The sequence below is a fragment of the Ambystoma mexicanum genome, chromosome 12 (assembly GCF_040938575.1).
Source record: "Ambystoma mexicanum isolate Mex_15411 chromosome 12, UKY_AmexF1_1, whole genome shotgun sequence".
In the NCBI taxonomy this organism is placed as follows: Eukaryota; Metazoa; Chordata; class Amphibia; order Caudata; family Ambystomatidae; genus Ambystoma; species Ambystoma mexicanum.
Window position 1 is genome coordinate 574,084,771 of NC_090936.1, and position 25,793 is coordinate 574,110,563.

At 46.7% G+C, this 25,793-nt stretch overlaps 1 protein-coding gene across 2 annotated transcripts in view; it reads right to left on the reverse strand.

Moving 5' to 3' along the window:
• Positions 1–7,839: 7,839 nt before the first annotated feature.
• Positions 7,840–25,793, reverse strand: part of TIMM8B (translocase of inner mitochondrial membrane 8 homolog B) — a 29,187-nt gene continuing 11,233 nt past the window's right edge. For both annotated transcript variants that reach the window (XM_069628899.1, XM_069628900.1), the window contains exon 3: positions 7,840–8,335. In XM_069628899.1, the coding sequence (XP_069485000.1) occupies positions 7,972–8,259 (288 nt within the window). In that variant the 5' untranslated portion in view covers positions 8,260–8,335 and the 3' untranslated portion in view covers positions 7,840–7,971. The remainder of the gene's footprint in view (positions 8,336–25,793) is intronic.

Consider the following 25,793-nt stretch of genomic DNA (forward strand, 5'->3'; position numbering starts at 1 on the left):
GGAATTCCATTCTTGTGTCGAAGGATTTCTTTCACCAGGTAGCTTCCACACAGCGTTTATAATTCCTGACTTCTAGCAGATCTCGGGTGAACCAAGAATTTGAAAGTCTAACGTATCCACCACTGTAGTTAGCATATTGGTATAGATGTTGGCGAGCGTGGAGGGGTACTTGGAGAATGGCGGTTTGAGGTTAGGCATATCCAGCAGTGGTAGGCTATTCACCTTGGTGAGCTTCTTTAGGCTGCGGGTAAGTGCAGGAGGCATGACATCTTTTGTTTAGTATGTTATGCGATGGAGAAAAGTATGTGGTGATCTGGCCATGGGCAAGGTGTGTTGGAGGGGACCATAATCATGCAGTTAAGGTCAGCAATTCAGTACAGGATGCAACCTTTGGAGTGGGTATTGTTGCTGATCCTCAGATTAAAGCCTATGGTTTCAAGGGCTTTTGCTAGGAACGTGGTATGTGGGTCGTTGAGGCCTAGACTTAAGTCCCCTAGCAGGATTAGGAGGTCTTAATGTCACCCAAGATGAGGAGTTCTTCCTTGAAGTTGTGGAGGGGGACAAGGGGACGGTAGATATGTAGTGTGATAGTGCATTTGGCCGAAGGGGACAGCTTCAGGGATAGTAACTCTGCATTGCCTGGAAGTGGGGTGTTCACTTGTCTGAAGGGGAGGTCATTTGTGGCTATCAGGGTCAAACCACCATCTCTGGCGTTAGGCCGGTATAGGTCTTTCCGATATACTGTAAAACCTGCGAGAGGGCCAGTGTGAGGCTTCATGAATTCAAGTTTCAGTTATAACTAGGGCAACAAGGTTATGCGAGGTAAGGAGGTCTGAGATGTCCAGGGCATGAGCAGGTAGGGAGTGATAATTGATGAGGGCACAGTTTAGATTCAGATCTATTACTGGGCAATGGAATGTATTCACAGGACCAGTGTTGGCAGTAGTATATTGTCTGGCATAAGATGTTTGAGGGAGCCAACTCTGCAATGTACCTACCGCTGCCAGAGTTAGCTGCTCCAAAGTGAATGATAATGTTTGTAATGTACCTACCACTGCCAAACATTATTCACTTTAGGACAGCTAGCTTTGGCAGCAGTAGGTACATTGCAAACAATCATTCACAGGTATGGCAATTTTCAGGCAGCTAACTTTGACAATAGACAGTACCTTGTGAGCATTGTCATTCCGAGGTGTGGTTGCTGGACGGATCCAGGCAAACACTTTCTGCATAGTCTGGTCAAGGTGCGTTCGGGCAGCGGGTTGTCTGGGAGTTAAGAGTGTGAGCTGCACTCCATGGACTGTTAAGGAGGGTGCTTGCGGTGGAGGTCTTTTTCTGACCCTATCATACTAGACAAGATCATTGATAGGGACGGCATCAGCCATAGCAGGACATAGAGTGGCTTGCCCCGATGGGTTGAGAGAGGAAGCGAAGAGGAGTGTAGCATGAACGAGCCAACTGAGATCCGGATAGTAAACGTGCCTGTGAGCTTTCTGAAGAAACCGAGCTCTGTCAATTGTGGGTTTTTTTGGACTACGTAGTCCCAGATCATCGCTCTAGGCAAAGGTTCCTTATGGAGTCCGATACATCGACGGGAGCGGTCTCTGGGCAATTTGCTGCTCTTAGCACTGAACTTTGGGTTGGGGAGGGGGCATAGCACCGGTGAAAGGAACTTAGAGGGAGGCGGTAGAAGGAAACAGACGCATGAGATTGTTAACACTCAGATTGGTAGGGATCCCTAATGTAGTGGCAGCAGCAGCAGGGTGCTTATTACAGTTCATAGGACTGGTGCCTATCTCACAGGGGGCACCAACAGAGAGAGTAGCATAACGCCCTCATCAGCTGAGACCGACAGACAACCAGCAACAGCCGGGCAGAGTGCTGGATAGGTGGGCACTCCATCCAATCAGCAAGCAAAGTGAAGAAGGCAGGCGGGGAGCTCAGCGTAGTCATTTAGTATGCCTGGCACGATGCTTGTGTTGTAAATAGTGCCGAGGCCTTCTATGTTGTGGACTCCCTTTTTGGCGATTATTATTAACCATTTTTTCATTATTTTTAAGAGAGATAAATTTGCCATAAAAGGGAAGTGATGGAGTTGCCATGATTGGGTAGCCCAGATATAAATAATCATTGACCACCTACAGAGTATGTTTCACAAGAGACCACTTGAATGGATATTTCTTCCAGCTGCAATTCCCCATTACCATGACCTTTGACTTTGCTGGATTTATTTCCATATCATTCAGTAATGTAAATTCTGCAAGTTTATCCATACAGCGCTGCAGACCGATAGGCGTGTGATCTAACACTATCGTCCTCATAGCTCATCCAAAAGAAGGGCATGTTGCTGATTTTTGGTGGAGAATTCAGGCAGGTAATACTTCGTACATATCGATGACGTAAAGATTAAATAGCAGATAAGCTAATATACACCCCAGCTTGAGCCCTCGATTGGTTGGGATGCTCTTACTGCAGTAACCGTTCCGATTGATTTGCATTCTCATGCTTATGTCCGCATATAGTAGTTTAGTAAAGTATAGAAGTGTGGAGGGCAAGACCCAGTGTTCCAGTTTGTTCCACAATTTAAGATGGGACTCATTGTCGAACGCTTTAGAATAGTCTATAAAGCATAGGAACAATTTTTGCCTGGTAGAATCCAGTGTCTCAGCCATCACATGCTGCAATGCAGATTTATTATGAGATGCATTATGTCCCCCTCAAAAGCCTCTTTGATACTTTTTCTATTAATGCCTTATTATTTGCCTAATTACTCCGCTTTTTTAGTAAAAGACGCAAACATATGGAGGGTGCCATTTTATTTATTTATTTAAAGGCAGGGACTAGGATGATTCCCTCTAACTACGAGCGATTATCCCATCGGCAATAATTGAGTTTGTGCAGACATTCTAAAAGGGGAAGCCCAGAAATTTGGAAGGGCTTTAATAAGTGTTTGGCACTAAATCGGGCCCTGGAGCTCCATAGGCTTTTAGATTGTTCATAATGATTAAAATGTCTTCTGCATCTAAGCCTTATAGTTGACACTTGGTAGGTTGCAGGTCTGACTGCTAATATGCTGTTGTCAAAACAGACTACGCATTGTCCAGGTACTTTCATTGGGCCTCATTACAACTCAGGCGGTAAGGGTTTTACGGCGGCGTTAACAGCGCCGACCCTTACCGCCTGAGTACGAGGTCCCTTAGCGCCATGGCGGACTTAACACCTGCTTTTAGCAGGTGTTAAAATCCATGGCGCTAAGGGACCATGGAGTTAATTACGCCACCGTAATTTACGGTGGCGTAATTAACGCCTTCCCCACTCCCATTATGCCCTATGGGGCAAAAATGGGAATGGGGAAGGGTAAATGGGGATTGGGGACTTACCGCCCCGCCAAGGTCGGAATGGGGCGGTAAGTCCACCAACCACCATGGTGTAAACGTAGTTTACGCCATGGTGGTAAAGTCACGGCCCAGGCGGTAACTTACCGCCTGGGTCGTGATGAGGCCCATTGACTGGGTTCAGTTCCTGTGCCTTTCCACCCGCAATATATTTGCAGTAGTAATTGTAGTGAAGTGCTTCAAGGCGGGAAGCAAACACAGGGATATCATCGTCATTCTTAGGCCTTGAAGATTCCGAATGATCACACAGCAATAACTAGCATACTGGGCCAGGGCATTTCTAATAGTACAAGTGTGTGACAAAGAGTGGGGGGAACATACAAGACAACCAAAAAAAAAAAAATGTTGGTCATCAATGCACCTATTCATGCAGGCGTAACCAGCTTGGGGGGGGGGGGGGGGGGGGGAGGTGAGAAAGGGGAGGACAGGACCGGATCATGCTAAGCCTAGTACATTCAAGGCCGTTTAAGTGCGCAGACAGAAGTCCAAGGGGGACAAGTGCGTCCAGCCCAAAGGCCAGGGTTAAGTGCAGAGTGGGTGCGACTCATGGAACGAATTCCGAGTGCAGTAGTGCAAGGCAGGGTGCAGAGGCACAGGGACAGGTGCAGGACTGGGGAGGAGGGTAATGCCAATAATGCCTTTTTACTGTCCTTAGTTTTGAGTAGCTGGAATAAAAATGTCCAATCGGCGTTCTGGGTCAAATGTTTGTGGTTTCAAACTATGTAACATTTTGCCATCCTAGGGCCAGGTAATATGTTCCTATGCCAGTTATACTTCATTTTTTGTGTAGGTACTCCACCGTGTGCCATGTTTTCAGATCACATTGCCAGGTTCTCCCAAGACATACAGGGTAAAGTGTTTATTGTCAACGTTTATAATCACGATGAGACATGCTGTGCTCCTGACCACAATACGAACAGCCGCATATCTCCCAGAACAATCACTTTATTGTTAACTGGAACGTTTCACTGCCATAACAGAAGGGGAATAAATTACTTGCTGAACAGTGGTAGTCATTCTGGAATGACGATTTTAGCCACTGCTTTGTACAGCATGCATCAATAACAAATTACAGGCACTCATCTGCGGTTTCACCGAAAATTGATGATGCACAAGTTTGCGGATTTGAAGAAAACTACATATAGGAGAGAGGCAATTCTCTTTTTGATAATATTTGGTGGAGGTTTATGCTTTTGTACTAGACTATTTGACTTCTTATGGACCTTGTGGGGATGGGGGGTCGATATGGGAGGTGGGGTGATTATTAAGACTATACTTCCTTTAAAGGTACATCATTTTGTTATTCGGTGAAGATGTTGTTTCTTTGAGAATTTGTTTGTTTCTGATTTGATGATCATTATGTATTTTATGTCTGAACAAATGGAGGAGAAAAAAACAGCCTCCGTCGCATCTGGACAGGATTGTGAATGTTAGCATGTGCCACAACTAGATGTAACCCTTAATTCAAGTTTCCGTCACTTCTAGACAGGGTTATGAATGTTAGCATGTGATACACTTGAATGAAACTGAGGGATGACAAGTTCCACACCTGGATGGAATAGTGAATGATAGCGGGCATCACGCCTTGACACAATTGCAAGGACAGCTATGCCAACTAAATAATGCACTAATAACTTCAGCCCTCCGCATACACCTCTCAAACTCTAACAAACAAGCCTAAATACAGCAATCTGCACAAACTTCACTACATTGCAACAACAAAACAAACCACACATAGGGCCTCATTACACGGTGAGCCATGGCGCTATTAGCGGCATGGCTCACCACCTTGGCGGAAAGGGGATTTACCGCCCCATTCCAAGGTTGGAGGGGCGGTAAATTCCCTTTCCGCCATTGCCCTTCCCCATTCCCATTTCTGCCCCATAGGGCTCTATGGAAATGGGGAAGGCGCTAATTACGCCACCGCAATTTTGCAGTGCCGTAATTAGCTCCGAGGTCCCTTAGCGGGTTGGATTTTAACGCCTGCAAAAAGCAGGCGTTAAATCCTCCAACCCGCAAAGGGACCTCGTAGTACGGCGGTAAGGGTTAACGGTCACCGTTGCCATTAACGGTGACCGTTAACCCTTACCGCCGTCCGTGTAATGAGGCCCATAGACTTCCACAACAGCACACGACTACTACAGACCGTATAACACCCCAAGCCCAGCCAACAGACCGACTAGGCTGAGGCTGCCAACAGCACACTGCTCTCTTGCATTTTTCCAGCTTATTCCCACTAACAACCCCCCCTTTCTCCCTTTTCAGAGCCACCAGAGCGCCAGGGGACCACCGGTGGCGATAGCGCACGGTACAAATATCCTTTAACATTAATTCCCTGACCCGATGTGCCACTATATTTATATACTAGGGGAAAAGCCAATGTATATGTTAATAGAAAAAAAGTGTTATGATGAACTTGAAGTCTTATTGTTTTATGCGTACAGCAACAGCTCCCTCTAGTGATAACTGGCAAAGCAGGCAGACGGTTTCAGACAAACATACATCTGGCCTTCTTTATATAGTATAGGATTGTTATGTGGAGTTAGATTCTTTGAAAAGCAGCTGCTGACTTATCGCCATAGCGTTACAAATGTTAAACGATCTATGCTGCATATCTTGTTAGTTAAAATGTGACTTTACCCGATTGCATTCACAAAAGGTTTCTTACATTTGTGAATGAAACCAGGAATTCAGAATTATGCATTCAGAAATGAAATAGCTGCCGATTTCTTGTTGTCTAGATCTGAACCCAGCATTTGGATGGCTGCTATCCTGATAAGTGGCAAAGCCTAAGTATTGTGTACAGTCCATGCCAACCTTTTCATTAGCGATTCATTTCAGTCGTTTTTCTCACCAAGACAAGCATTTCCAAAGAGGGGAAAAGTGTGAAATGTCCAAAAGTTGTTCTCAAGCACAGCACTGCGAGATAGGGCCAGCTCCCACTAGCACACAGTAGACAATGACATCTCATGGCCGGGTGTTCCTAACAGACCAGGTATAAGCATCATATGCCCAAGTATTCTCATCATAATGTCAGGTACTCACATCATATGCTAATAGTTGCCATCATATAGCTGGGCCCATCTGCCAGGTACTGCAAAAATATGCTCATGCACTCACACTTTATTATTATTTCCATATGCCACCATATGCCGGTACCCTCCCCCTCCCAATCACTGCCAAAGTGCTCCCTGCACCCCCAAATGTCCTCTCAGCCATATGCATGCGTGATCACTCCAACCCTGTGAACATCATTCCTAACCATATGCATTATGCACTCCCACCCACATACGTTCCCACCAAAATGCACTCCCCCACACACCCATACCCCTGTACGCGCCCACACACAGGCAGGGATGCAGACACCACCTTTCACAAATAAAGAAACATTCTCGCACTTCCAGAAAATACCCAAACACGCTTAGGTATACACGTACTTGGAAGCATACACACAAGCAACTACCGGCACACACGAGTACAAACCATGCACTGCCCCTCATGCATGAGGTAGACAGAAATTCTCTGAAACGCGCGCACACACACACACGCGCACACACACACACACAAAAGCCGTTTCAGAACTTCATTAATGAACAGCTGGCAGCTATAGTCATCTATCAGCGAGTCTTGCATTCATTGCACTAGATTTAATGTGGTAAAGAAGTGGTGTTGGGAGGAGGATGGGAAGATGTTGGTGCAAAAAGGTGAGAAAATCCATTGTACAGGAGGTGTTCGACAGGCCAAGTATACTTTGTAAGGATGCGAAGTTCGTTTCATGATATAGTTCCATTAGATCAACCTATACCAAACAATTGATTGTACTGTTCTTGAAGAGTGCATTCCTCGCCTTTGTGAATTTATGTCCCAGCTTTCTCCTACTCTGTGCTCCATCTTCTTATGAAGGACCAAGTATCTTACTTCTGAAAAGCAGCAGCATGTGGACTGCAATGCCTAGGTGATGCGCAATGGCATCAAGGATGAAGATACACAGCACCCCATCACAACATCCATCATTTCATGCCCCCCCCCCCCCCCCCGCTATGGGTAATATGGGAGGGAAATAGGGTGAGCTGTAGCCATCATGCTCCGACACCTTTCAAATCCTCATCTTGTCACCGTTGTTAGTTCAGGCTAAAAGTCAAAACACTCTGAAAGGGCTCGGACCATTACCCCAATCTTTACATATACAGTGAAAGTCGAATGAGAAAGCAAGCACAATGGTATTAATTTTAAAGCTGTACCGCGCATATCATATCTCTCAATTCTGTATCTCTCTGCAGGAAGGAGTCGGTTTGCCATTGCCGACACCAGTCTCACAGATTCTTGAACGGGAGAGGGACTGTTCGTAGGGAGAAGCTATGAAAAACGCAAATTATTTAATTACACTAACATTGTGAAGTGTTTTAATATTAACTTCCAATTATCACTTAGAGTATATACTGTATTCATAATAAGAATGTAATTTATTTTTACTATCAAATGCAGTGTACAACTTTTATTCACATTTACCATGTAAAGCTTCAGAGTTTTGGCAGATGAACATTGTTAACTGTCCATGCCTTCTTCACACTAATTGTTAATGTGTCCCTTTCTGTACAATCTGAGCAAAGCGGTTTGTGATGGAGAGCGTTGTATCAATGAATCTATCCACACAGTTGTTTAGGCAGGTTTCTGTTCTGGAGTCCAACTTTGTGCTAGGTTTCTCAACACATTTGTCCCAGCAAACTTCCAGGAAGTTATGAACCTGAGCAGTGAACTGCGCCTTCTGCTGCTCTGCGGCCAGCATGGACTGCAACTCAGCGTTGGCCACATCCTTGGAACTTCCGATAGAAGAAAAGTCCATATCGGGGGAATATTCAGCCATAGTGCAAAGTCTTCGCAGGCAGTTCCAATAATTCCAATGGGCGACCTTCAACAGCGGTTACTCAAATGATCAACACCTAGAATGAAACATATACATTATTTTCTGATGCAGGTTATTTCAAGAGCGATAGTCTGACAACTATTGTACGGATTCGAAATACCCCTGTGAGAAAGTGAAAGGGGACAAATAGAATCGGATCTCTGGCTGCTTTTGAGAATTTAAGAATGACCACAGATCGACATTTTTCACCAATATGTCGTTAATAAACTGGTCATATGCTTGAATCACCAAGTACATAATACACACTGAAATTGGTGCTCATTTACTTGTTCAGAACACTCACCCTAACACAAACATGTGTATATACCAGGTAAACCGATTCCAACAACTTAAAGATTTGGATCGTGGGGTTACAATTTGTGTCATCTGTCACTCCATTTGCATGGAAAGGCTGTCTGCCTTGCTTCTTATTTCTAGAGAATGTTTTATTATTGTGGAGGGGGCGGGGGTTAAGTGCATATATGCCCTGTCCATACTACACAGACATCCAGAGAGAATTATATATTTCTAAGATGAGGCATTAGCACATGCCTCTCCAAAATCTTACAGGTGAAAAAGCCCCCAACACACAAAAAGACCAATTTAAAAAAAAAAAAAATATATAGCATTTATTTACAGCGCACATAACCCATAGGCATCTAAGCGCTAGATTCATTGTGTAAGGGTAGGTTATTTATAACACGCTTTTTAGGTTTTTTTCCAAGCGCGGGTCCGGAATTCGGACCCGTGTTCGCTCAGCGTGGTCCTGCTTCCAAGACTTGTGCGTTGCCACAGAGCAAGCCTCCGGTCAGCAGAGACAGGGACACTATGAACTTCAAAATATTTCAAATTAAAACACCTGCAAAGAGTGCATAAACTTCAAAAGAATTAATATCTTGAGGAAAAAAATATGAAACAAGAGGACTGAACCATTCCTGCTGAAAACCCACCCTAAACAAATAGATGCCTGAAATTGCCCAGAACGGCATAGGTAAGTGCACCTTAGGCATTCAAATGTTAATGAGGGAGGAATCGATAATATGAGCTGGATGCTTTCAAAACGGGTTAATTCCCAGCAGGCACCAATGTATGGCAAACGGGGAGTGAGGGCAGGTTCATCTCCAGCAACGCTTGCATGTAAAAGGTTCCAAGTCTACATGAACAGCACTCCAGTTTGGCTGCTAATGTCATCATTGTGATGGGTCATATGCATTTTTAAGCCAAACTCCCACCAGATGAGATGGCCCACATTGGATTGGCGAATTTGTGAAGAAACGGTAAAACTACTTAAAAACTATGCACAGCTGTCGGCTTGTTTGAGAAGTAAAATAAAAGTGATTACTTGATGTATTTTTTGTACTGCATGTATTTATGGAACTTTCTGGATAATTACTGACCGAAGGGACGTGCATAGGAGTCAATACGATAACAGAGGAAGTCTCTGGATGGCGTAACACCACAAAAGAGGAGGATAGGGGAATTTGGGGGCAGGAGGTTGGGGGGGATTCCTGAGTGAAATACGAAAGGGTGTTACGGAGAGACAGACGAAAGACAAGGTAGAGAAATATTTTAAAAGGTGTTTAATTTTATTTATATAGCGCTTTAATCCAAGACGCTTTACATGAGGAACAAGAAAATACAACTAGCAATACAAGACAAATCTAAACCAGAAAACAGTACAAGGAACAATTTACATTATTTATGAGGTTAGAGGTTAAGTGCAAGTGGAGAGGGACCAGAGAGAGAGGGTGGGTAGGAGGTGAAGGTGGCTTCAGTGGAGAAAAAGGAAGCAAAAGAAGCTAAGGGGGTGAGTGGAAGAGATAGGATTTTAGAGAAGTGCGAAATGAAGGGTAGGAGGTAATAGAGCGGACGGGGAGGGGAAGGTGGTTCCAATGGAAAAGAGCGAGAAGTTGGAAGGAGCGGAAGCGGAGATGGGCACAGGGTGAAGGAGGAGAAGTGATCTGCAGAACGGAGAGAACAAGGAGTATAGAAATTGAGAAGTGAGGATAGCTAGGGAGGAGCAAGACAATAAAGGGCTTTGAAAACTAGGCAGAGGAAGTTGAATTTGAGAGCCTAAACAGGCAAGCAGTTTATATAGATTTATTACACAAACAAGTGTGGTATTCTTTATTTTGATTTAATTGTAATACAATTTTTACCAAACCGACAATCAGAGTTGCAATTTCAATGCGTCCAATGTCTTAGGGCCTTACTGCGCTGAGCGTCCATGATCATGGTCATATGCCTCAGTTTCCCATCTTGAACTCCTGTACAAGACCAATTTTGTTTGGAAAATAATACCACTGCTACAGCGGTTTCCTACCCACTCATCAAATTGTGTAATGAGAAGGAGCAAAACCAGGACGAAGCACAGGGTACTGAAATCATGAGAAGAAAATAGGAATGTAGAGTATGAGAGGGAGAGTAGAGAAGATTAGAGTAGAGAAGATATTTGCGAGCTAGAGGGCAATGAGACCACAGATAGATTTTGTGAAATCTCTCTCTAAGCTCCTTCTCATTCTCTACAGAGAGCCAACAAGCATGGTGTTGGTATGAAGAGACGTCAGAGAATCTGCATCGATTCTAATTAGTGTGAGTAGCAAAATTGATTATTACTGAATAACTGAATTTTTTCAGGTCTTTCTGATGTGCTAGTATTTATACGCACCCCTAGATAGATCAGATGTGACCTGATCACCCAAATAGCATTTAATGACGGTTTCAGATGTGACCTGATCACCCAAATAGCATTTAATGACGGTTTCAGTCTACCGCGTCTGGAAGACCAGCACTGTAGTTTTTTCGAAATTTCTAGGCCATTTCTTTTCATAAACTTCTCTAGCTGAACCAGAGACGTCCGAACACCCATCGAAGTCTGGTCTAGTATGACCAGATTATTCGCACAGAGAACTATGGATATCTTTTGGCCATTCATGTCCAGGGAAAAGCTCATATGGTCCCAGTTGTCCCTCAGATCTGATAGAAAGATTAAACAAAGTAGGGGGCCACTAGACAGTCCTGTTTTAAGCCCCTACATGTAATTATCCCTTTAGTCAGCAGCGCCCCCCCCCCCCCCCCCCCCCCCCCCCCCGAGTGTTGAGCCTAACGTGAACCTTCGTTGCAGTATATGACGCCTGTATTGCTGCCAACAGATACTTCGAATCTTTGCCCAAAGCAAATTTCTGTCTACACCATCGAAGGCTTCTCCCAAATCTACAAATTCTAGGTAGATTTTTTTAATGTTTAAGAGCCTCTCCTTTTAAGATGTTCAGCAGGAACAAATTCAGCATGAACACCCCAGGGCAAAGGCGCAGTGTTCACGCTGCCCAATAAACGTTCTTCACCACACTCTATACGATAAAACCTATGCACCCAAACCTCTGCGGCAAAGCCTGCACAGGCCAAGGGCGGTGTTGTGCTCAACAGGTGGCGCTGAACAATGGTGCCTCAGATCTCGTCCGCTATGTTACCCCAATGGAGCCCGTTCACCTTGGATTTGTAACTTTGCATCAGGCCTGCATCAAAGCCCCACGTTACCACGGAGACCCCCATACAGCATGTCCATTGGGAATCCTATTCCATTGCCGCAGAAACTTGCCCCCAGGCAGAAAGTAAGCCTGTTGTACCAACAGTTACCGCTGTATCTACTATCCACGATGGACCAACACCCCCAAAGCTGCCAGAAACACCCTCCCACCCCCCTGCCCAAGCCTCCTACCGACTGCCATCACTTCTGGTTCAGTTAGCAGCCCCCTACTCCCTGCAAGTACCCGCGCCACACTGTATCCCTTGTCAAAACCGAGAGTTGCACCGAACAGGCAGAGTATGCAAATGCTTAACACGACTCCAGTTGCATGCCGATGCAGCATCAAACGAAGTCTGCTCCTTCTAGAGATCCACCCACCTCTACAGCCTCTCAAAATACAGCCGTTCCACCTTACAGGCCCCATACAGTCTCCCACCACAAAACCTGTGCAGCACTCCCAGACCAGTCCCACTGAGGCATGCGAGCTCCAGTTGCGCACCGCCCAGCATTAGCCCCGAACCAGCCCACCCAGAGATACCACCCACATTTTACAGGCACCCCCAATGTGCACCCACCCAATGCACACAGCCCTATGTGAACTCTATCCTACCACCACCTCCTCACACAAGGCACTCTCTGCCTCCGGTACTAAAAATATATATATATTGATCATAGATTTCGTGAGGCCATCAGAGACAGGTGCATTCGACAGATTAGCCTTTTTTAATCAACATCTCTAAATTCAACATGTCCATAGGGAAGTACCAAGGACCCTTTGTCTTAAGAGGGCCCTCATGAAGGGGAAAGGTTTTTGGCATAAAATAAGTCAACATTAAACTTACACCAAGCGTCCTCTGTCAATACATTAGTCAAAGAGGGGAGATCAGATGGAATAGCTTTATTTTACCATTGCCAAATCTGCCTAGAGGCCTCGTTGACCACAGCCTCTAGCATATTTTTGGCATCTCGTAAAAGCAGGGCCTTATGTCCCAACATCCAATATTTAGATCTTTGCTTCCTTTTTTTTCTTTTTAAAGAGGGACTCGTAAGTCTCCCTCCAATCTTACAATTTCCTTCAAATCTTTACGCAGTTGTCTCTTTTCCAACTTGACTATATCATCCTGAATACGAGTATGGGGGAGAGGGCGCCGTTTTCCAGCTCATTCCGGCCTCACAGGTTTCATCAGTAAAGGTACATAATTTAAGCCCACTAAATTATCCCACTGCCTGTTGAAAATGATTAACACAGCAGCAATAATGTGGTCAAACTATTTCTCACATGTGGCAAATCCAGACTTACTTCTTAGTTCTCGTTTGTTTACCCCCCCCCTGACCTCCCAAGGAAACCTTACAAGAGGGTGATCACTTTTAGCTTTTTGGACTATTATTCCATAGTCTTCTTCAAAATATTAGAGAGAAAAAAAATAGTAAAAAAAAAAACACAAACACAATCGAGTCCCATTCAACAATGTTGTGTTAGGAGTGTCATCACTAGATAGCCCATTGAGCATATGTAAATTTGTCAACTTGATGGTTCTCAACCATAGGGCAGCACGTTGTAATTGAGTGTTGGGCCGATATTTTTTCATCCAACATATCTCCTCTCTCATTCATGCAAGGCATGTTTAAATCCCCCATCACTATTACAAAAGAAGCCTTATCTGCGACATAAAAGTTGTCAATTGCCTCAGCTACTGATCAATAACAGCTTACCAGTTAAGTATCAACCCACAGTTATAATCTGTAGACAATGCAGAGTCAAGTTTCAAGTATACAGTTTGAAGAAATGGGTTCAGACTCATAACCAAGCTCATTTTCTTCAAACATCAATAAACAGCCCGTCCCTTACCCCTCCACCCCCACTACTATACGGCAGGTTTAAAAAAGCACTATATGCATTCAAAACCGGTGCTCGCCTCAACCATGTTTCTTAGAGACAAATGGCAAATTTCCCTCTTGCAGAAGTATTGGTACGTTGCCAAGTGAATAAATCCCTCAGGTGATTCCAGGAGCCCAAGGTCCATGTCACCTATCATGGTTAGTAGTATTCATGACCTCAGAGTGGGAGACTTCCAAATCCTGTGGATTCATATAGGTGAGCTCTTTCACAGCTTGGACGTCCCAAGCTCCCACCCCCTTCAGGACCTCGGGTCGAGTGAGGCTGGGCCTCCAATTGGCCTTTCCTGATGGCTCTCTGGTTACCATTTCCATCTTGATGCTTATGCAGATTTATTTCCTGTCAATTTTGCCAAATAATGATCAATTGACATCCCCTTTGCACGAGCCAAGAGACGACCGTTCCTGCTTATAGCACAGTTCCTTAATTCAAATCCTAATGGGCCACTTCCATTAGTGAAGCTTTCACCATGCCAGATGTTAAATGTAGAATCACTTCAAAGACAGTCTTTTAAAAATTCCTCTGTTTTGATATCCTCCGATTGAATAACAAAGGGACGTGATTGAATAATCTCACAACCTTTGAGCGATTTAAAAATCAAACCATCCTCTGCTGGGATTACACGCTCCAGTTGCAAGGAATTATAGGCCCAAATGCCTGGACCCTTCTCGAGCAATTTACCCTTATATGAGCTAGTCACCCCTTTCAAGGAAATAGAAGGGCTCCCACAGGATTTACTCGGTATATTCCATTCCAAATTCACTGCAGCTCATTTTTCAGACAGTTCCAAAAGGAATTTTCAGTGTTTTGAGCCAGTGTTGAAGCATTGGTGATCAAAGTAGGGCAAACCCACCGGTATTGGGGTGGGGAGGGGTTCAAGGGTACATCCATATGACATTGGACCGTTCCCTTAGTCCTTGAAGATTCCCCTACATTTGAATTTAAAATGCAGGCTGCTTTAAGCCTGACAAATCAATTAGAACTGTAGCTCCTCTTGTATTGCGTATGTAGACAAGTCCAGTATGTTCTCGTCAGCTCCAAGACAGCCATCATTCATTTGAAGCGAGTTCTTCCATCAAGCTCATCGGCTGTAAATGGCTAGTCCTCTCGTCAATCATCTTTTTAAATGGATTGAGGCTACTGTCTTGCAGACAAGCACGGATCAGTGGCATCAATACATCTGAAGATATTCCTTGCCTCGTTCGATTTACGCCTTTGACAGGGGGGGGGGGGTTGATTTTTTTTTGTTCCCTGCTTCATCTTCTCTCCCACCAACACATTTCTTAGATTGCTGAAAAATATAGAAAGCGGCTGTGGACGGGGATCCAATGTTAGGCTGTTTCTCTGAATCGAAACAGGAATTGCAGGCGCTTCACGGGTGCCTTAGTGTTTCCCCTCTCACTTTCTAATTGATTCGACATTATCGGAGTGAAGGTTTGGTATGTTAGGCCAGTGTCTAAGATCAAGGGTGGCACAATGTCAGGTCCCCAGGTAACAGGAGGATATAGTTTAGGCACTATTAGGTGGTTTTAGTAATTGATGCTGCTGCTTGATGGGTGGATTGGCTGTATATGTAAATTTCCTTATCAATAATATCAGCCAGCTACTATTGTCTTAGTTCAAGATGGAGAGCTTCCTGGACAGCAGGGATTGGTTTAGAGACTATTGTGATGCAGGAACCTCAGGAGAGGTTCTAAACTACCTTTCATTCAGGATCTACAAGAGAGGTCTCAGCCTTTTGAAGAAGCTCCAGAGAAAAGCAAACTAGAGAAACCACAGCCTAGACTTCAGAAAGTGCCAGAGTACAAGACTCTGTGACTGAACAAAAAGAAAGTTTAATTTGCTCAAAGCAATTCTTCTTAAAACTTTTACAAGACAAAGGGAAGTCATTTTGTACAGTATTGTAGTAGTTAATGCTGAAACTGTATCAACTCTAGCAAAAAGTTATCTTTCAAGTTTGAAGTTATCTGGTTTGAGAATGATTTCAAGGAACTAGTGAGAGGAGGAATCTGCGCACACGTTGCTTCGTTTGAAAATCCTTGCATGCGTATAGCTTTGATCATTGCTTGGTTTATTTTTTGATTGCGAGTGCGTCGGGCACAAGCCATGTCGCGTTAGAGAAGAGGATTTAGCGACGCTTGTCTGAAAATGTGAAGCGAAGCCGTTGCGAGTGTTCCGGTCAGCTTCATGGGAAGGCAGAAAAAAGAACAGTGATCGGCCTCCCGATAACACTCAACGGAGGCTAAGGAGGACTATTTGTCTGCTCCTGCAGGATTTCGGCGCTGGGACCCAATACACAATCAGTCGAATGCATGTGGAAAGAATAATGGGGATATTTAAGTATTATGACATCATAAATAGGTGTTAAAGGGTTCAAGCAATGTCTGTCCAATAGAGGTGTCCCAATCTATGGACTAATATAGGGCCATAATAATGTTGCACCAATCCCTTTCTTTTGATCTGCCCCAAAATGCAATTACCTTTTGAACAATTTCAGTTTGCAGGGCTGTCTGAATGTTTCGACCAGCTGTTGGGGAGTTGATAAAACATTTTTTTTCCTTCTTGTGGAGTATTCTTGTACCTTTTTTCAGATTACTTATGCAATTAGTCCCTCTTTACAGTGCTCATGCCAGGGGAATCGTAAGGAATTTAAAAGAAGGAAAAAAGTACACAAGTTGTTTATACGGGTCCCCGTTGGGATCCCTAGAAAATGCACTTGCATGTCTATTAGTGATGAAGGAATGGAGGGTGTGGCCCATCTAAATTTTATTAGGTGCTGGATCCCATGGGGACTGTTGGTGGCGAGGTGCGCACTCCTTGCATGGACCAGGGCGGGCAAACAGGGGCTACATTGGAGGCACCGCCAAGATGGGCTAGACCCTTGAGTACCGGCAGGGGAGGGGGGGGGCTCTTCATAGCGACACCCCCTGGTGTCACTGTGCAGCATGCCCGGGGGGAGACGGCGCGGAGAGGATAGTTTAGCCTATGGCCCCACAGGGCCAGGCTAGTAGGGGCTATATAACACCCAGACAAAGACGCAGATACCAGGGTAATAAAAAGTACTTTATTCTGAACATAAAATTGACATTTTCTTTAGTAATTACATCTTACTGAATTAAAGCACAAGAATATCCAAGCTTCCTTGAACAAACTCCACATCCATCCCCCCCACGCCCCTCAGTGAGTTACACACAACGACCATTCTACAAGTCAGGACAGTGGATCAATTACATTATACAGAACGAAAATTAATGGCTGCACTTGTGGGCGCGGCCCGAGCTCATGTGGTAGGTAGCGGCTGAGAGGAGCTCCCACTGCGATCCCTTCTACAATCCTTCCTGCAGCAGCAATATTATGTTTATGTTTATTACTTGATAATGCGCACAAAACCCAGGGGTAGCCGGGCGCAGCAGGTACAAGGTTACTTGAGCTTAGGTTACATACAGAGGATAAAAAGCATAACAATACAGTGCATACATGTCAATACAAACAGTTGAAAACGAAAAACTAACATGTTACAGTATTGAAGGTCCACGCCCATACATTCCAGCAGCCTTTTCAGGCAGATAAACCTGTTGTCCACCCTCCGGATTAATAACCAGCTGCAATTAAGACACTGTTCAGCTGGGATTTTGTGCCGGAAGCCGACCCACGTGCTCCAAGATGGCTGCCACGAAGGCCTGTGACTCCCTGCAGGGACCTGACTGTGCTGCATGGGGGGGGGGGGGAAAACAGCACGACGACTGCGACACAGCCGGACATGCCTTACTGTCTCTGATCCTGGAGCGAGCAGAAGTGAGACACCATTGCATGCACCGAAACGAGTGGACCCAGTGGAGCGGCCACACGGGGGCTGCATTTGCCGGCACCTTGCTGCCCGCGCAGTTGCTCCCCATTCATGACTCCGCTCCTGCACTGAATACTCCATGGGGGGGGTGTGGTCAAATAGCTGAGCCAAAGGATTTAGGGGGCCGAGAGCGCATTACCCGCGGCCCGACGTCCTGGGATAAGATCCTCTGTACCTTCGGAGAGCATACCGGGTTTGTACCTGGCCGCAAAGCCACCCCATTTCTGCCGCTTACAACAGGCCATAGAGCAGACTAACCCTGGGAACGAGTGCCTTACAGTTGCATCTCGGGATGCTGTCAAGGCCTTTCATTCAGTCTATTGGCTAGGAGGAGGATTGCAGCCGAGAGGATTTGGAGGGAGGGTTTGGTTCGCTGGGTGTTACGGCTTTACAACTCTCCAACAGCCAGATTGAAGTCAGGTGTCAGCCTCATTGAACTTACAAAGGGGTATCCGCCAGGGATGCCCCCTCTCTCCGATTTTGTACATACTTGCCCTGGAATAAATGGCTCTGTACTTGCGACAAGAGTACCTGGCAGCAAGCATCCGGATCAGTAACACACCTTATATCACTATATGCCAAGGACATACTGCTCCATCTGTGTGAACCCCAGCACCCCCATTCCCCCAGTCTGCACATCCATGGCCCCTGCGGTTCCCTTGCAATCCCTGACCGCGTGTGCTCCACGCCGCTGCCTAGCTTGGCTACGCTTGCGTCTGCAATTCGTCAGTCTGTGTGGTCCTGTCGCAGTCCTTGATCACGTGTGCTTCACGCCCCTTCCCTCCTTGGTTTGCTCACTCCTCCACATCCCCTGCGCTCCCCCGCCCCCTAGCAGGCTCCTTCTCTCCACCCTCTTCGCCAGCCGAACTCTTTCTCTGTGATCGGCTGTTTTTTCCTTCTTCTTGGCCCCCTTTTGCTAAACTGCACTGTTTTTGTGTCCGCTATCTTTGACTACTGTATACTTGTACTGCCTACTTCTGTATGTTTCTCTTTAGGTTCCCCTGATATTGTCCCGTCACTTAGCCCTCACTCGGACTGTGGTTTCTTGCTGTGTTCCTTTCAGGTTCCCCCGTTCTCACTCTGTTAACTGGTTTCATATCTACCGACTGCTCTTCTCATTGAGCCCATTGTGTACCATATTAATTTGTTCTCATCTGCTTGCTCCCCTCTTGCGGACGCCCCTAGTGTCTCACCCCCCCCCTTCCTTTGTTCCCCTCACCTCCACCGCCCCTTCCCCCCCCCCCTTCTCTCCTCCTTTGCATCCTCTATGGTGCTAGATTTCTCCCATCCTTTCTAACTGCTTGTCTATTGACAATCATGTCCTTCTTAGTATGTCTGGGAGGAAGAAGTTCAAAAGGGATATCCTGTCTCCAACCCAGGCCTACCCATCACCAATAGCTACACCAGCGCTTCCTCCAGACAGACCCTCACTGACAATCCTGTAGTTCAATCGCCAGACCTATGGAATCCATGCCTTCTCCTTTTTCCTCTCACTAATGGTGGCACCCGGTGGAAGGTCCTCCTGGCCCCCTTCCACTCCTGTAAGTCCATCATTAATGTCCATCTATGGCACAGTCTTGGTCCAAGGCCCTCAGGCCAGCCCCCTTCTCTTTGATAGACGCTTACCGCATGTCATCAACTTCCCTTCTTTCCCCTCTCCGGCTCCTTTGCCTCCTTCCTCTGCCACTTCTGCAGAGCGTACTTCTGACCTGTACCCCGCCACGGAAGTCTTTCAAGAGTGGCAACCTTCTCCACATTGCCACTCAACTCTCGCTCCGCTGTGAAAAACTCCTGACATCTGCCGTCTCCTGGAAGAACTAACCTTGATGTTCTCGGTCTTACCTAGACATGGATCACGGCCAGATCAGTCATGTGTTTTGACACTCTCCTCGCCGATTACAAAATCCTCGCCTGCGGCCAGATCAAACCATCCCGGTGGGGGGTGTAGCCTTGATCTTCCCGGAGTAGATGTCTCTCTGACTCACATCCTGACAGCCTTTTAAACCTACATTCTTCTATTGCCGACACTCTCGATTTCACGAGGATCTGCTTGTGACCCACAGCCAAGTGCAACTCCTGGTACAACTCACACCTCGCCACCCTTAAATACAAGTGTAGGATGGCAGGCATATGGTTTACCCTCTGACAAACTGGCCTGCCACCTGCTCCAAAGGCAGTACTGAATGTCCACACGGAGAAGAGAGGTCACCATCCAAGCCTACCTCTCTGCGGCATCTAACAACTTGGCCAAACTATCTGCAAGGAGCTGGACAATCCTGCTGCAGTCTCTGCACGGCCCTGGCTTCACATTTCAACTCGAAACCCCAGGACATCCTGTCCACCCTCTCCACCTTAGTCTACCGCTGGCCTTGCTGCAGCCACTTCTCCTCCTCCGTCGCCCTCCTTTATTCACACCCGATGAGGTTTCTAGACAAGTCTGATCTATGAAAGTCTAATCAAAACAAGTTCTTCCCTGTTCACCCCAAACCATCAAGGACCACATTGACTCCCTTGCTCCAGCCTTGGCTGGACTTTTGTAACCACTCTTTCGATACTGGAACTTTCCCTTCCTCCCTGAAGCACTTTTGTGCACGCTTTTCTTAAGAAACCGCAGACGACCCTTCCTGTCCGGCTGACAATCGCCTGATCTCCATTACTCCTTTTCTGGGCAAACTGTTGGAAAAGCTGGCCATCTGCCAGCTTAACCTACGCACCGAATCTGTTGGTTGTCTTCCTGACCATCAGTCTGGCTTCAAAGGGGCCAGAAGCACGTAAACTGCTCTCCTGAACATCCGTGAAGACCAGCTCTCAGACCTGGATACTAACCACCCCTCTGTCCTCATCCTACTCGATCTCTCTTCTGCTTTTTTTATACTGTCAAGCATTCCATCCTGCTCAACCGGCTCCGTGATAACCTGGGTATCACCTATCGGTCTCTGGCCTGGCTGACCTCCCTTCTCTCCGACTGACCCTCCCAGGTCCAACTTGGGTCCTTCCTCTCTCAACACCTGTGGTGTTCCCCAGGGGTAGCATCTTTCTCCCTGGCTTTTCATCCAAAGCCTGGCACCTCTCACTCACCGCATAGCCGCATTCCAACTCAGTGCTGTGCGGATAACTCTGCTCGCATTCAGGCTCCCCTCAGCGGTCTCCCCCTCATCCAGGATGGTCTTTCTGGAATCCAGCAATGGTGTGCCGTCAATGACCTCCAGTAAGACAGAGATCCTCCTCAGGCTCACCAGCACCTTTCTTTCCGGTCACTCTTCGGCCGTCCACTTTGGGCCGTCTTCCTGCTCCCACCTGCGAGGCTAAGAACCTCAGAGCCATCTTCCACCCCACACTCTCCTTCTCTCTGCACATCTCCGACGTCTCTAAGAAGTCAAACTACCAGCTGCACCTCCTCAGAGGTATTTTCCTCACGTTTCCCCACTAGCTCACTGTCTCCAGAGCTCTGGTTCTGTCTCCAGGCTGGACTACTCCTAACAACCTCTTTCTAAATCTACCTGCCTCTACACTCAGTCTTCTACAGCTCATCCAGAACAGGACTGCAAGACTTGTCCATGGCCTCAAGCCCAGTGATCGTAGCTCTCCAGCACTGAAATCTCTCCATTGGCTGCCAACGTTTCATTGTCCACAAGGCCTTCTGGAGCCTGGGACCGCAATACCTCCAATTATCTCTAAGGAAATATGTTCTTACTCAAGCTCTTCGCTCCTCCAACTCCTTGAGGGTCAGTTGCTCCTCCAAGCAACGCTTTGGGGACAGATCTGTCTTCGGCTGGTGCCTCCCTCTGGAACAGCGTCCCTGCCTCTCTGAAACTTGAGCAGAACCCTCTCTGGTTCCAGAAGCACCTCAAGACCTTCCTTCACTTCTGCCTTCCCGCTTCCTCTCCCCTGCTGATCTTCTATCTGATACAGCACTTGTCACCTGGCTACCCTCTGAATTCGGGACCAGGTGCACTGCCTCCTGACACCCTTTGCACTTGTGGTCTGTATTTGTAGCCATACAGACCCCTTCCTGCACTTAGACAACTCATGTGCCCTTTTAGCTCTCGCACTTACCACCTGCACTACCCGTGCCGATTTCTTGTCCTGCACTTGTCCTTCCTCCCCCCGCTCCCCGGCACTTCTCCCCCCACCCCCTGCACTTGCGTGACCTCATTATCACTAGGCCTAGTAAGATCGTTTTTTTTGTCCTGCCTCCGTTTCCCCTCCCTTGCCTTGTCGCATCTTGGAACACATACAGGCGCGTTATAAATGTCATATCATAGCACAACCTGCATGTTGTGCTGGACATCTTAGATGGGTTTGCAGCGTTGTCTGGGATTATTTTTAAAAAGAATAAATCATGCCACCAGCTCAATGAGGGGACTCCCCCGATTTAGGATTGCTCGATATTTGGGTGTTAACATTACACACTCCCCAGGAAACACACACCTGAAAACACACTCCGAGCAGTAGATGGTGTTAGGAACTCATGATTTTCTGGTCCAAATTACCACTCTCCCTCATGGACAGGGTAGTTACTGTTAAAATGATAATTCTCCCCATGTTGCTGTATTTCTTCACCAACGTCCACCATTACATCGAGGCTGCTTTCTTTCTCTCCCTGGATGCTCTTCTGAGAGATTTCTTGTGGGGCACGAGACAACATAAATTGGCACTGAAGGTGTTGTGCTTGCCCTATAGCGATGGTGGGGTGCAGTTGCTGAAATTTGAACTTTACTACCTGGCTGCTCAACTGAGCTGTATCGCAAAATGGCTGTATGAGAGTGAGACCCACCTGGCTCAGGGAGGCGCTTTGGATTCCTGTGAGCTATTCCACTCCCCTCCCCTCCCCTGGTGGGCGAGGACAGCCGGGTTTGGGCCAGAGCGCTGAAGTTACTGTCCCCCCCCCCCCCCCCCTATTCAACGCCCCAATCATAGTCAGGTCCTGGAAGGCCTTGAGTATATCCACCTCGGGGATATGTATGTTGACGGGAAGTTCTGAGAGCTCGACAGCCTGCACCGACTGGAAGGTCTTCCCAGGGATCAGTTCTTGAGGTACATGCGGGTGATGAGGAATACTAAACATCAGTGGGAGTCATGGCCTGCTGAACTAGAGGTAAATCCACTCTTCGCCCTCCTGTAGCCTTGAAGATGGCTGGAGACCTGTCACTAGATGTTACAAGTCGTTTGTTAAAGGGGACTAGGACTAGAAACAGCGCATTAAAATGGTGCTAGGAGGTCCGAAATAACGCACAGTGGGACAAAGTGCTTATCTTTACCAAACAGGTCTCCCAAAACGTTAGATTAAGACTGCTCCAGGTAAATGTGTTGCATCGTACCTACATGACCCCTTGCAGGGTGGCTAGATTAAATCTAAACTCTACATCAGGCTATGGTGCAAACGAGGACACAGACATGAGCCATACGATTTGGAAATGTGTGAAGGTGCAAGGGTTCTGGGCTCAGATTGAACAGACAGCACTGCAGCTGGAGTCTCTAAGTACCATTGGAGCCCACTTGAATGCTTGCTAGGTGTGTATCCTTGGCCTAGTAAAAATAAACATGTTAAGTGCATCCTGGTGAAATACACATAGCCATGACTTGGAAACTCAAAAATGGGCCGCAATACGCACTGTGGCTCCTGGACTTTCCTCTTTGGAGTGAGGTTGAAACGAAGGCGTGGCTTAGTGCAGTGCAACTCCATGCGATGGAAGCCACTCACCTTAAAGTTCCATCCCTCTGATGATAAACCTCCCTGAATGCATTACCATTACTTGAATGCGTTACCATTACTGTTCAAGATACTGTGCTTGATATGTATGTAGCGGCGCACTTGAGTTTTACCTCCCAATTAAGATCGGCTCTACTGCACCTCAGCCTCCCTAGTGTTCCCCTGATAATGTAGAGATTTGTTAATGTATCGTACATTCAAGCCTAGTTACATGTTATGTCTTGTTGTTTGTATTTGTTTATGTGGAATGATGGCAGCACCAGTTCATTGCATATCACGATATTCCCCCTGCAAAAGATGGCCTGGTCTAGGGTCAAGCGTTACACATCATAAAGGGTATCGCGTCAGGTCAGCGTTTGTCACTTCCCCATCTAAAAATAAAAATTCCCCCATCAAGATGGAACGATTCCACACAATAACCACAGCAGACAATTATGAATATGTTGTTTGTTCATGCAGTAATTTTTGGAATGTATGGAGTTACCTTTCCATTTCTGGGCTAAGGCCACCCTGCCAGCTCGCAGCATCGCTTCACTGATTTGGGATTCTTAGATCATTAGAATCCTAATCCAGGACACCCAAGAGTACTTGTAAAGGTTCCAGTTCAGGGAATATTCCCACTGTGCCTGATCCAGCTGAGGATAGACCAGTTAACCTTTACCTTTCGGCATGAAGCAGTCTGACCACACAAGTGTCTAGGGCAGAGAGGGGAATATCCCAAGAACATCTTGGAAAGTCTCAGGGGAGGTAGATGCCAGCAGTGCAATACTTTGAAATTGTGCTCCATCGCAGAGTTATAAATATTACCAAAGGAAATTAGTTTATATATCTTACCCCAGGTAGCTTCTGAAATTTCCTGCCCTATTTTCTCAGCCCAATATTGCTTAAAGTTTGGTCTCCCTTCTAGCTCCGTCATAACCACCACTTTCTATAGTTTAGAACGGATTCCCTTTCTTGAAGTGGCGTTGTTAATGTAGAGTGTAAGGGGGGGGGGGGGGGGTGGCAAGAGAGAAGAGGGGCGAATGTGGATCGGCAAAATGCCACACACCTGGAGAAACTGGTCAGTCTGTCTCATCAGTGGGGCAGCAGGAAGAACGAACACAGCCTGGACACGCGATTGAAATGGTGGAAAGTGCACGTCCAGGCTGTGTTCTTTATTTCCTGGATCTGTGCTCACACCCCATGCGTCGCACTGGGCATGGGCGACGACAGTGGCTCTCCATCGCACACGCTCAGTGTGACCCCAACAAATAAAAACATTGTTTTTTCCCCTTTTCCAATGCTGTGTGCGCCCACCCCCCCCCCCACTTGAATATTGATGTTCTAAGTAAAGGCCTTCATGACCGTCTGCTTAGCCATGCCCCTGCTATACTTGTTTGGCATCTGTATGCCGTCCGCTCAGGTTTCTGTCCTCCTGCCCAGGTCAGACACTGCACGCAACTACACTGCATGCTGTGTAACCAGAGGCAATCTGCCCACCTTGTATTCTGATCACCTCAGACCAGGGCCAGACAGCAAGACCCCACTGCAATCACTCTCCACTGGGGTCCAATCAATGCCGGAGAGGCAACTAGAGCAGTGCCCTGCAAAACCTGCAGGCGGCAGAGCCCCCAAGATCAGCACCACAGTAGTCAGCCGCTTCACCACACTCCCAATGTACTAAGGTAACGTTTCCAGTCCACAGGGTAGCAGCGTAAGGTGAGAAGCACAAAAACAAAATAAAACCAAATAAAAGAGAGAAAACTGAGAAGGAAGAGGGTGACTTTGCCCATACAGTCCAGGTCTGCTGTATGCCAACGCACTCCGTGCCCATACAGTCCAGGTCTGCTGTATGCCAACGCACTCAGTGCCCCAAGCGGGCCACAGCAGCAGTAGACCCACACTGCCCCCACTGCAGGAGGGAACTCGCAAGAAGACAGGGGACCCAGCAGAATGATGGCCGCCATACTGCTGAGCATCATGCATCTCGTTGCCAACTGTGTTCACAGCAGTGTCCCGCAACGTCTGCCATGTTTGCTCTTCACACTGCTTGATCTGCACCTGCAGCACCGTCCTAACACGTCCCCCAACAGCGCAGAAGCGCCGCTTCACCTTTAGGAAAGATTTCCCTTTGGTGTAATTTTCCCTCCATTTGTGAACGCCCCAAACTTTTTGCTTTTGTTTGGCTTACCTAACTAACTTTTTTCAGTGGAGCACAGCCTTCAGCTGCACTCCTCTGGGCGTTCATTAATTTGTTATGGGGAAAATAACACGTCTTTCAGGCTCTCAGTACTGGGAAACTACGTTTCCCTTTTCTTAGACTATGTTGCCTTTTCTTGGTAACTTTTTATCTCTGTGCCAAGTTACTTACTGTACCGGGCATAGGGATCTGTTTTATGGCCCTAGCCACCCTAGGGATTTTTTGGTGTTTGTGCAAGTGTGCCTAGGATGAACTGGTGGCAACAGTTCTTTTACGTCCTTTTTATGGACCATACTGCGTTTGGCCCAAGACTGTGGCCAGTGCCAAAAATGG